This window comes from Eleutherodactylus coqui, chromosome 13 (genome assembly GCF_035609145.1).
Source record: "Eleutherodactylus coqui strain aEleCoq1 chromosome 13, aEleCoq1.hap1, whole genome shotgun sequence".
Taxonomy (NCBI): Eukaryota; Metazoa; Chordata; class Amphibia; order Anura; family Eleutherodactylidae; genus Eleutherodactylus; species Eleutherodactylus coqui.
Window position 1 is genome coordinate 97,122,975 of NC_089849.1, and position 13,577 is coordinate 97,136,551.

General features: G+C 46.7%; 1 protein-coding gene across 2 annotated transcripts in view; it reads left to right on the forward strand.

The window, feature by feature from the left end:
* TBCD (tubulin folding cofactor D) overlaps nucleotides 1–13,577 on the forward strand; it is a 172,793-nt gene that overhangs the window by 97,205 nt on the left and 62,011 nt on the right. For both annotated transcript variants that reach the window (XM_066586653.1, XM_066586652.1), the window contains exon 15: nucleotides 2,636–2,792. In XM_066586653.1, the coding sequence (XP_066442750.1) occupies nucleotides 2,636–2,792 (157 nt within the window). The remainder of the gene's footprint in view (nucleotides 1–2,635; nucleotides 2,793–13,577) is intronic.

The following is a 13,577-nucleotide window of genomic DNA, read 5'->3' on the forward strand; positions in this document are numbered from 1 at the left end:
GAACAAGATATCAGAGGAAGTAAGTGGAGGAAGTAACTGGACCGGGTACAGGGATCCTATTACAGATTGACTTATTGTGAGGATGTACAGTAGATTTTAGAATGTTAGTCTGTGCCGGAATAGCCCTTTAGTGGAACAGAGGCTAACAAAAGAGAAGTATAAAATCAGAAACCCCATTGAAATAAATGAGGGAAAACCTAAAGCACTTATTTCTATTTTTCAATGAATGTAACCTGAAAAGTTTTTGGTGAGGACAATTTCTCAGCTTCAATAATTCCATTTACTGAGAACAAGCAGAAATCTTAAGAAAAACTTTTAGGAAGTGAAATCGTCTTAGAAAAGTTTCCGAACTTTTGATTGTACAATACTAAAGCTTTATATATATACAAGAATCTTCCATTCACGTTAACCCCATCCTGTCGTGAACACCAGATCTCGTCTTTTATTTCCCCTTCCTTGCCTAAGTCTGTACACACAATTTGCGCTGCTGCTGGCAATTCGGCCGTGTTTATTCTAACACCGGGAACCAGTCGAACCACCTGCTGTGTGTATAGGGTCATTGTTCTGCAGGCAGCGCCACCAGAGAACCTAGCCTGGGAACGAGTGTTTCAGTTACGTGACTTCAGTTGTGCCCAGAGGCTACACATTACTGCAGGCCCTAAGCAACGCATGCTAGGAGATCTTCCTGCAGAGGCTCCGCAGATCCGCTGAGAGGAGGATCTGCTGCGCAGCCTATAGATCCCAGAAGTGTGCCCATTGTTAGAAGCCACTCTGGACAATGGTGGATTGTAGAAGTTAATCCAGAAGCTGAGACTGAATAGGCAGGGAGGCAAATATCACAGCACTGCATTGTTGAGCACAATGGCGGTGACTGCAGGTGCATATATGCCGTATCCACACACCGAAGGGACTGATCCCAGCCACAAGGAATCGTGGTTACAGCAAAGTGCTGGTCTATTCAGAATCAGCTGTTTCTTGTCTAAATAAAGTCTTTTTTTTTTTCTTTTTTTTTTATGGTCCGTGTGAAAAAAAAAAGTCATGGCTGTCCTATTCTTGTCTGTTTCATGGGCAAGAAATAGGGCACAATTTGCAGTTACGCTTGTGTGCCACTAGCCTAAAATGAAACTCCCAAGCTTTTTTGACTCACAAATTGCAAAACTGTCAAGTTAAACAGATACAGAGGAACCGAGCAGGAATTGGCTTTCTGCAGTTCAGGAGCTTGGGAAAACTGGGTGACGCTTCCAATAGAAGTGCTAATGGGTCTTACAGCTAAACGCCCATTTAGACACAACGAATATCGCTCAAAAGATGTCTTTTGAGCAATAATTGTTGTCCTTTTTTAGCACAAGATGATCGCTCAAACGTTGAGCGATCACCTTGCGCTCCGAGTGGAGGATGCAGAAGACAAGCAGGGCCGCTTGTCTTCTGTATCCAGCTGTTCCCCGCTTGGAGTGCCCGGTTGTTATACAATCGAGCGCTCTAAGCGGAGGATGCAGAAAACAAGTGGGGTGGCCCCGCTTGTCTTTTGAATCCAGCTGTTCCCTGGTCCAAGCGCCCGGCTGTTATACAGCCGAGCGCTCGGAGCGGAGAATGCAGAAGACAAGAGGGATGTCCCTGCTTGTCTTCTGCATCCAGCTGTTCTCTGCCCGGAGTGCCCGACTGTTATACAGCTGAGCGCTCCATGCCGGGTATGGAGAACAGAGCTGGACTGCTCTGTTCTTCATACCCCCCCTGTTATCAGGGAGCGGGATACAGCTGAAACAATAGTATCAGCTGTATCCCGCTGTGAATCCCTGATAAGGCTTATCGTCAGCACGCTGAAAGACGATGATGAGCGACGGGAGACAAAAACTGCACAATGTCAGTGCAGATAGACACAACGATTATAGCTCAAAAGACGGCTTTTGAGCAAATTTTCAGCGATAATCGTTGTCTAAATGGGCGCTAAGTCTTTACATTAGCCACATACAGAGCTGCTGTTCTCCCGGACCTATGAGCCCTGGCTATAACTGCTACCACGCAGTGTTCTTGCCTATATAGACTGTGATATCGTGCATCTTCCACCACATTGGACGGCGTGGGGCTTCATTTCTTTTCCCTCTTGGATCAGTATCCAACCAGAAGGAAAGATCCTCCAAATGTAAAATGTGCTAAAATCTGATACTTAGAGCCCTTTTACGTAGTTCAGTTTGAGCCAAACGATGAGCACCTATTAGTGATAGCTGTGCTTTTTAAAGGGCCAGCACACAGGTCAGTGCGGACTGTATGATGGATGAATGATCTTTAATACAGCCGTTCCCATTCATTTCCATCTCTGTCAGCAGCACATGATTCTTGGTGAAGAGAAGGAGCTGCGGACAGCCAGACCCCTCAGAGCGCCGTCCCCTTGTAGTGCAGCTCTGTTCCATTGATGTGAATGGCCGATCTGCTATTGGTGACGTATCCATACGTCTGCATAGGAGCTATGTATATAACACTGTAGGAGGTTTATAATCAAGACTGTTTGCAAAGTTCTTCTTTTTTATGTTATTTCAGATGCGTTGGAGCAAGTGCACAAATGATTAAAGACCATTTTCTATGTATTACAGTTTTATGTGATGTTCTCTCTATTTACCGCCTCTTCTCTGTCTTCCAGTTGTTCCAGTTATTTTGAAGGCTCTGGTGTACGATGAGAAGCGAGGTGCATGTAGTGTGGGCTCCAACGTCAGAGATGCTGCCTGCTACGTCTGCTGGGCCTTTGCACGGGCCTACGACCCCCTTGAAATGAAACCATTTGTAAATCTCATTGCAAGGTGAGCTTTATTACCAATCACAAAAAGTGTCCTATGAAGCCCCTTTTATCAGCTCGCTCATTTACAGGACCTGCAGCTGCTTGTTCTTGTGTCGCCACGACATTCCCTGTTCTATAAACTACAGCGTGCTCGTTGGAATCTCATCAAGGCTCAATACAACATTTTCATCAATGGCTGCATCCGTAGTAGCTTCAAAAGCCACAGATTTGTATATAGCTGTACACTGATGTGGAAGGGGATTTGGATCTACAAGTGTCCTGATGGTAAAGGGGAACCTGAAGACTAGAAGTGTTGTCATAAGTACAGAAGAAGTCCTAGTGAAATGAATAGGATATTTGGGAGTCCCATCTATCAAGAGAGTAGGGGGTACTGTGACCTCAGTTTAGCTATAGCAGCAGCCCACCCGTCTGACTCCTCTCGCTGATATTAATGAAGTATCCCGTAGAAGCTACTGTGTTCCCCAAAAATAAGACCCTGTCTTATATTAAGTTTTGCCCCAAAAGAGGCACTAATTCTTTTTTTTTGCGGGAAATGTCTGATTTTACTTAGCCAGCAGGCTCAGTCCAGGTCCCTCCCACTGCTCTCCAGAGCCCTGGTACAGTTCCTGCAGTCCTCGGCTGTCCACATAGGATCACTTCCTGGTTACGAGATTCATAAATCTTGCCTCTACGAAGCGATGGCTGTGATTTGGTTCTTCGAGCGCTGCATTGATTGGCTGAGTCGCGTCGCTCGATGAACCAATCACAGCCATGAGTTTGTGAAGGCGGGATTTATGAATTGGCTGAGCCGCGGCTCAACCAATTCATAAATCCCGCCTCCACGATGAGATGGCTGTGTCATTGGCTCTTTGTGTGCTGCTCAGCCTTTCAATGCAGCGCTCGATGAACTAATGCGATGGCTGTGATTGGTTCATTGAGCAGTGCATTGATTGGCTAAGCAGAGCTCAAAGAACCAATCACAGCTATCGCTTCGTGGTGGCAGGATTTATGAATCCCATAACCAGAAAGTGATCCTGTGTGGGCGGCCAAGGACTGCGGAAACCGTACCAGGGCCCTGGAGAGCAGCGGGAGGGACCTGGACCGAGCCTGTTTGTTAATCTATTCCTTTTTTTTAATGTAATGTGACTAGGGCTTATTTTCGGGGTAGGGCTAATATTTCAAGCCTCTCCAAAAATTTGGAAAAGTCAGGATTGGGCTTATTTTTGGGGTAGGTCTTATTTTTGGGGAAAACTGGGTATGTTTACATTTGGGCTCCCAAATGACCTACCTCCACCATTGTGACTCGTATGACATGTAATAGTCTTAAGGGCCATTTACGCGGGACGATTATTGTGCAAAATTTGGTCAAAAGAATGCATTTTCGCGATAATAGTCCCATCTAAATTCGCAGCCATCGTGCGCTATTCGTTTAAAGTTCGTTGGTTGTTAACTTTCAACTAGCATGAAAATCATCGCTGACTTCTCGCTCCCTGCTTCTCATAGAAAGTGAACCGTTAGGCAAGAAGCCAGCGGTGATCTTCTTGTCTAAACGCTCTGCACAAGTGCCAACAACCTAGCGGTGACGTCAGCGCCCTCGCAGTCATTCAGACGACTGTCATCCCGTCTGAATGGGACATAACACACTAACTGGATATGGAGGCGATACCTTTCATCTGACATACGATTATGCTGAAGTTTACCGCCAATCTTAAAGGCCGTGAATCATCACAGATGCTTAGTGGATACATTAGATTGCAGTATAGGCCCCCATGAGGCATACCGCCACTCCCTGCCCCCAGGCTTTATTACACTGTACAACCATTCCATTTTAGGGAAAAGTATATAATACCAAGTGAGCGTTGACACCAATCGGTGGGCATCTGGTTGGGTCCACCTTGCTACTGAAGTCTTGTTTTGCAACTTACTTCACAAATAGCTCTAATTGACTATTGGTAATTTTCTTCTCTAGTTACACCCAAAGTTTAAATACCGCTGCTCCCTTCTTGAATACATACGCTTTGTATCTGCGCTCCTCAGCTGAGCCCAGCCTGTGCAAATGTCTTCTGAGATACCAAAAATTCATTGCTTTCTGGTAAGAGGGGTCCAGCACAAAGTTGTCTGTGACGTTGGGTATGAGCAGAGAGGAACATGAGATATGGCTCAAATGGGTGCGAGACGTGTGGCGTGTAGTAAATCTGTTGGGCATAGATGGAGGTAATCTGGAAAGATGCCGTTTAGCAATTCTATTAGTTACCGATCACATTTGACAACTGACAGACTGATAACGGCAGCATACATGCACCCCTACAGTGGCCCCATATGTCTAGGACTACACGGTGACTTGTGGCTGCACGACTTGGCAGTGTTGCACTGCTGAAACCACCACTGATGATGGTGAATGTGGGCACACTGAAACCCAGCAAGCTGTGATTTCTTCTGGCTGTCATGTCACGGTCACTGTGACCCCAATAATCATCCTTTATTACAATCTAGCCATGCGATAATCTGATTTCACGTTGCGACCACAAGTTGCCTTGTAGCTTTAGACTTTAATGTACATGCTCTTTTAAAGGGGCCTTGTACTTTGTAAGGGATCATCATTTTGTTTTCTCTGATCTTCCTCTAATTGGGCTATTAATCCCGACTCCTCCTCATCACCATGTATAAATTGCTGACAGGCAGGGTGTAATGTAGTGCGGCGTGTGGAGGACCGGAACTCCTTAGGCCCGGTACAACCAGTTTGAAGGCGGCTCTGACCCTCCCTATTGTTTTCCAGCTTTCAAACCCCAATGCATAGGAGGAGATCAAAATAACCTATTGACAAAATAATGGTGCCATCCGCTGGCACAGACATCAGCTGCCTGCCCAGTACCCGCTCTTAAGGTGCTGGCATGGAGAATGCCCAAGATCCTTTTGTACAGTACATTGGCTCAGCAGCGGAGGTTGCAGTAATGTCTGCATAGCCGAAGCTACGCTTTGAAAACGTGTTCATGCCTATTTCTATACATGAGAATGAAAATGTTTGTAGATCAGTGAAATCGCCCCCCATTACCACATGCTAGAGCTGGACAACGAGGGTCTACATGCAGTATAACCAGATTCCTTCCAACTCTCTCCAGCATAGTATAGTGTGTGCTGGAGAGCAGGATGGGTGTCCGGATATTCTACATATAGACCCTCGCTGTCCAGCCCTAGCATCAGAGAACGGAGGATTATTGTTTGACGTTATAGGTTAAAGATGTTGTCCCACTTTGCTTAGATCCTTCGCTGCTGTAAGCAGACGGCTCTGTACATTGTGCAGTGGCCTGTGTTGGTACTGCGGTCTATTGTGAATGGGACTCAGCCTGCAGTACCAGCCCTGGCCACTGCACATTGTACAGAGCCGTCTGCTTCTTGTAGCAAAACAGCTAAAAGTTGGGAATTCCGTTTAAGGTTTTTTTTTTTATAAATAGCTGGTTTTTAACACCACATAGGAGTTTGTGTTGTAGTTGGAACTGCTGCAAATTGCGTACTCCTACTTGGCTCAAAATGCACTCATTATCAAAAAAAGTCAACAACGTAGGGGGGCATTATTGGAATAAGAGCAGCTGGATAGTCCTATCGACGAATTGTCCCCCACCTGTGCCGTTCTGACCAGACTGTTACGAGGTGTTGGGACCAGTTGGATGTGTGAGGGCTCACAAGGTGACCGGGTCAGGATGCCCCCAACAGACCACCAGTAGAGAGGAGCGTCTGATCGCCCAATAAGCACGAACTGCTCCAATTGTCCACCATCCAGAGACAGGTGGCACCATCGTTACAGGCGTCTGTCTGTCAAAACAGTAATGTCTCCACAACATTGTCAAACTTCTGTGGCTGCCCGGTCGCCAGATAGATCACCAATAGAACATATATGGGACCATCTGGGATGCCTACTTCAACAGCCTAAGAGTTTACATGATCTGGAGCCTCCATTACAGCAAATGTGGACCGATATGTCACAGGATACCATACAGAACCTATGTTCCCCCATGCCCATCCATATGACATCTTGTATCCAAGCTATAGGTGGTACAACGGGATTCTAGAGCCTCCATGCCTGCCCATATCACATCCTGTATCCAAGCTAGAGGCGGTACAACAGGATTCTAGAGCCTCCATACCCGCCCATATCGCCTCTTGTATCTAAGCTAGATGCGGTACAACAGGATACTAGAACCTCCATGGCTGCCCATATCACATCCTGTATCCAAGCTAGAGGCGGTACAACAGGGTACTAGAGCCTCCATGCCCCCTATATCACATCTTGTATCCAAGCTAGATGCGGTACAACAGGGTACTAGAGCCTCCATGCCCACCTGTATCACATCTTGTATCCGAGCTAGATGCGGTACAACAGGGTACTAGAGCCTCCATGCCCACCTGTATCACATCTTGTATCCAAGCTAGAGGCGGTACAACAGGGTACTAGAGCCTCCATGCCCTCCTGTATCACATCTGGTATCCAAGCTAGAGGCGGTACAATAGGGTACTAGAGCCTCCATGCCCTCCTGTATCACATCTGGTATCCAAGCTAGAGGCGGTACAATAGGGTACTAGAGCCTCCATGCCCTCCTGTATCACATCTGGTATCCAAGCTAGAGGCGGTACAATAGGGTACTAGAGCCTCCATGCCCTCCTGTATCACATCTGGTATCCAAGCTAGAGGCGATACAACAGGGTACTAGAGCCTCCCTACAAGGAGTCCGTTTTCCACTGTAAATGCTCCTTTCACTCTGTAACATTAATATCAGTAAGTGATCACAATATCAATCACAACTGATGGATTAGATACTTAGCTCAGCAGACAGTACCACACATGATGGGGTTAGATACTTAGCTCAGCAGACAGTACCACACACGATGGGGTTAGATACTTAGCTTAGCAGACAGTACCACACACGATGGGGTTAGATACTTAGCTCTGCAGACAGTACCACACACGATGGGATTAGATACTTAGCTCAGCAGACAGTACCACACACGATGGGGTTAGATACTTAGCTTAGCAGACAGTACCACACACGATGGGGTTAGATACTTAGCTCAGCAGACAGTACCACACACGATGGGATTAGATACTTAGCTCAGCAGACAGTACCACACATGATGGGGTTAGATACTTAGCTCAGCAGACAGTACCACACACGATGGGGTTAGATACTTAGCTCTGCAGACAGTACCACACACGATGGGGTTAGATACTTAGCTCAGCAGACAGTACCACACATGATGGGGTTAGATACTTAGCTCAGCAGACAGTACCACACACGATGGGGTTAGATACTTAGCTCTGCAGACAGTACCACACACGATGGGGTTAGATACTTAGCTCAGCAGACAGTACCACACACGATGGGGTTAGATACTTAGCTCAGCAGACAGTACCACACACGATGGGGTTAGATACTTAGCTCAGCAGACAGTACCACACATGATGGGGTTAGATACTTAGCTCAGCAGATAGTATCACGCATGATGGGGTTAGATACTTAGCTTAGCAGATAGTATCACGCATGATGGGGTTAGATACGTAGCTCAGCAGATAGTATCACGCATGATGGGGTTAGATACTTAGCTCAGCAGATAGTATCACGCATGATGGGGTTAGATACTTAGCTCAGCAGATAGTATCACGCATGATGGGGTTAGATAAATGACCCAAAGCCAGTTTTGCACATGACAGGCTATACAACAGACATGCTCTTGCTGGCGTTGCCATACACAAGGCTGGCACAGAGTCCTGAGCGGTCTGACGTGTGGCACACATGATGGTAGAAGTGCTGATTAGGGATTGATGTCTGACTTGTCAGTGCTGTGATGGGGGAGCAGGTATAAAGGAGTGCGCTGCCTGGGAAGCGCTGTCGGTTTCGTCTTCCCCTGGGCGCTGTTTGTGGTTTGCAGGAGGTGGCGGGTGTGGCGGTTTTTCTCTCAGTATTAGACTGCCGCGGGGCTCGCTCGTCCTGCAGTCAGGAGATTCGAGGCATGGCTCAGAGCTATGTGTTACGGAGTGCAGCGCGGGGAGCCCTGAGCACCTTGAGATGTATAGCCGCTGTTCATAGATGTGCTGGGTGTCCGCAGCCCCATAGATGTACTAATAGGTGTTGGCTCATAGGCATGCACTTCTCAAAATCTGAACGTATACAGATCACTGCAATTAATTTCAATATCTCCGTCTCTACTGCTGTGTCAGCTATTACTCCTTGGAGCTGAGACAAGGAGCTGTACTTGGGGTCCTCGCACTGTAGACTTGCTTTAAAGAAGGACTCTCTTTTTCCTTTTTTTCTCTTAGAAACCCATCACATTATCAGTGACCTCTGCTATGAAGAATCAGTTTTGTGGCTCGTCCCCCCAAGCTGTGTGTTCTGCACTTTCTACTTGATCAGCACTCTGACAATCCTTTTGTATCCTGCAGTTAATAGATCAGCTTTTTGTCAGCGGCGCCCAATCAGAGCACAGCTGTCATTTTAAAGAGCAGAGTATGGAATGAAAGCATCGCTGTGATTGGTTGTTATGGACAGTACAGACCGTTTTTCTTTATGGCAGCAGACATAAAACTGACCTATTAGAGAGGGTTTCCTGGATTTTACTACTGATGATGTATTCTCAGAGTAGGTCATCAATAGTTGATTTATGGGTTTCAAAGGCTTGGGAAGCATATCGATCAGCAGGGGTCCTGAGTGATGAATCCCCGCTGATCAACTGTTGATAACTATTGATGATCTATCCTCAGAATAGGTTAAGTCCTGGAAAACCCCTTTAACTGCAGGACCCAGAACATTGTCAGAGTGCTGGTCATGTGACCTGAAGGCCAGAAGAAAAGTACAGAATTCACAGCCTGGAGGGCTCTTTAACAGTTCTCGTGCTGCTTGTGACATGGAGAGAACATAGTGGTCAGCAACATGGCAGCTTTGCAAGATCAAGATGGTAGAAATAGATGTCAAACATGTAACATTTTGTTAGCATTTTCAAGAACTGTTTGCTTTCAATGAATGGTGCATGTGAATGGGCAAAAATAGTTACCGAGTACTGAATGCACTAAATGAATGTTTGCATTAACTGACAGTGGTGAAGAATGGAAAGTCGAGAGTTTGTAAAAGTTGCAAAACTTTTCAGCTTTATTTACATACAGTTGGAAGGAGCCCCTTTAAGTCGGATTCACACGGCCATATTTGCACGCGCAATATGCAGTGACTAGAACATTTTAATTTCAACGGGTTTGTTCATAAGCGCCTATTTAGCGTGCACAACTCTTGTGCATTTGGAAAAGGAAATGGTACTTCTGGAACGAATTACAATAATTAACCATTTTAATGGCCCGGACCGTGATTGAATGGTTTTTTTTGTTCACAGAAATGCGCACGATATGCATGCGCAAAAAGTACAGTAAAACATGCACAGGGGCGGGCAAATATGCGACACGAATGCGTGCGTAAATACGCATATACCCTTTTAAATTCGGCCTGAGGGCTTTATTCACACGTCCGTATATCGGCCGGGTGTGAAAACCGGGAGTTCTGCCCCGTCCCGCCCACTCCCATTGAAAATAGTGGCGAGGGGGGGGGTGAGCTCAGTTCACTGCTCCCAGCCCGCTTCCTTCCCCTGCAGAAAGGGACACCGTATATCGGCCGGGCGTGAAAACCCGGCCGATATACGGTCGTGTGAGTAAGCCCTAAGGTTGTTTCAGGAGATAAGATGGTCTGGGGCTGAAGAGGGTTCGCCATCCTACAGATGGGATCTATGGCTGTCGGTGTAGTACACTCCTATGTACTTGCATTGCCGGAGTGTGGTGAAAGTGTTGAGCATCAGCCGCCCACACAAGCCGCCTGCTGCTACACGCACACCTTGCAGTGGTCAGGTAAATGCAGCAGTCGGTGGCAGGTTGACAAATCTGCTTCTTGTTGCTGAGTGCTCATGTAATCCTTTAACCACCTCCAACGGTGTGCCGGATAGAAGTCTTCCACCCTCCAATGTAGTTAGATGAAACCCTGTTAGACTCTCGTAGGGGAAGAATAAAGCCAAGGAGGTCTGCCATACAGAATTATCCCACAATAGTTCCGCCCTTGTAACATTCCAATACTCCGGCATCGACGGGGACTGTCCAAATGCCAGCTTAGTGGATGCATAGTTTACATAAGCAAATTAACAAACCCTCAGCTGTGAGAAGTAGACAGTCATGACTGTATTCAATCTCTCTAGGAAAACTAGAGTGTTTATGGTCACTGACTGCAAGCAGAGATCTTGATTTGCTGAGGGATTTAAACACAAATAGCGACTCCGATTTATTTCCTACAACCCCCTGTATGGGCGCTTTCTGTGTACTGATGGCATACCGTATTTTCTATGTACCTATCGGCCTAGGTGCCCAAACTCCTGCCATCTTTCTTTTTTCCTTTTGCTGTTTAGTTCAATGCAAACTATTGTTCCCTGTTGTCAGCTATGAAGCTAAGATGTATGGAATCTATTGTATTCTGTGATCAGCCATCTCATGTAAGGGAGAGACTGGCTTAAGTGCTATTTTTACGGGACAACTGTCAAGCAAAATTCGTTCAGGCAATCGAAAATGCACGATAATTTTACCGACCTCGGAAGGCTGAGCCAACCTTGAGCCGGGTACCTGAACCATTCAGGGATTGAACCTGCAACCTTTATGTCGTGCGTGAGAGCTTAGAAGTGCGTTTCTGCTGCTTTAACACTCTGCAGCACACAAGGCCCGACTATATTGTCCTAAATCTCCAGTGCTGCGAACCTCTAGAAACCTTGATATCCATATGTGTATTCAACGTGAGCCCCCCCCCCCCCTTATACTGCTGCTGTATATTTATCAGGTCACTGGCCCTTTAAGATCTAACTGTAATACCTTGCCTGTCTTGGGCAGTGACGTGTCTTAGCATTCTCTGCAGGTGCCTGTGAAGGAATGTAGGGGGGCATCTTTTCTCTTGAGACTTTCTGCCTTTCTCAATGATGATTTGTGTGTTTTGGGGAAGGGGGGGGGTGAGAACAAGATGTTTGAGGAGTTGTTGGCGAGTTCATGCAAAGACAGTGAAAGTGCAAACTGTCCTCCTCACATTCTGCACAAGACGTGTTTGTGAGCCTGGAGTCTGCTGTACTCAGCAGGCGTGGTGACGGCGGACAAGCTGCGACTTGCCATCCAAGACTCCCAAAAGAGGCAGCTCCTCCGTGGGAACCTGCGGTAGGAAGCTCGCCGGAGTATCACAGAAACTCGAAGAACAAAAGCTACAAAATCCTGTTTGATTTCGCTGATAAAGTCATGATTTGTAGCTGCGCCAACATCTCTCCCCCGACCGCTGCACAGGAAGAGCCTTACCACCTGTACATAGCACCCGACAATACAGAATAATCGCCGTCTATTTCTGGGAGGGTCCGATGACGAACGTATGACCACCATGGCTGGACTCGGAAAGTCCAGACCTAATCAGCAGCTGAGGGGAAACCATGTCTGCAATACAAGGAACCCTCCAAAAATCAGCAGGACGGCATGTTGGGTGCAACATAATAAATAATAATCTTTATATAGCGCCAACATATTCTGCAGCGCTTACAATACAGGGGGAATAAAGGAAGACAACGGTTACATGAAGTAATCAATTAATGGAAGCAATAGGGGTGTGGGTCCTGCTCCAACGAGCTTACATACTACAAATAGTGGAGTGATACAGAAGGTAAAGGGCTGGAGATGTGCCCGGTATGGGGAGGTGGAGAGTGAGGGATGCCATACACAGACAATGGTCAGGCCGTATAGTGGCTGAATCAGGATGACTGCAGGTGCCGCTTGATTATGGATTGCAGTCGGTAGGTCAGGGAGCATGTTATCAGGCGGAGTACAGAGGGGTTTAGTTTAGCGGATATGGTATGCCTCCCTGAAGAGGTGCGTTTTTAGAGCAAGCCTGAACTTTAGCGTCCAGAGGACCGGTGCTGCTCTGGAGAAGTCTTGGAGGCGAGAATGAGAGGTTCAAATTAAAGGGGCGCTCAGTCTGGTTTCGTTAGCGGAGCGGAGAGCCTGGACTGGGTGATGGATTGCGATGAGGGAGGCAATATAGGGCGGCGCAGTGCTGTGGAGGGCTTTGTGGATGAAGGTAGAGAGTTTAAATTTGTATTCCGTATTTGACGGGCAGCCAGTGCAGTGACCGGCACAGGGCAGAGGCGTCAGAGTAGCGGCTGGACAGGAAGAGGAGCTTCACTTTATTCTGCCATGGTGCTTGAGAATGACTTTGTTGCTGAAACGTTGCGCTGTGATGGAATAAAGGGGTTTATTTTAATTTATACTGTTGATTTTTTTATAGCTGCTATAAAAAAAGGCAGAATCAGGGGCCCGAGAAAGATGGGTGACAATCCCTGTAGGGTTTGTAATAATGGCTATATTGGTTCTTCCTTTCTGGGGTCCCTGCTATGAGAGGTAGCGGAGTAATGCTCTATTTAGGATCTGTAATGGCATCTGTCTTGGTTGTAACCCCAACTTCTATAGCCACCTGAGTAGTACACCTTCCTTTTTACATTGCTACATATTTCACTTTCATACTATTACCGTTGGCAGAGTTGCCATTCAGGAATACAGGAAAGCTGAGTAAAAATCCCTTTGGTGACTAATATAGTTGCCACCCTGCTGAAGTACAATCCTATGCCACTGTATTTGTTTTACTTGATTATATAGCGCATACATATTCTGCAGTGCTGTTCTAGAGGGGTGTCATCACTCCTTAAGGAGAGCATCCAAAAAGTGTGTGGAGACACCCAGGGGGTGAGCGGCTTGGGAATGGCGTAGTCTCTC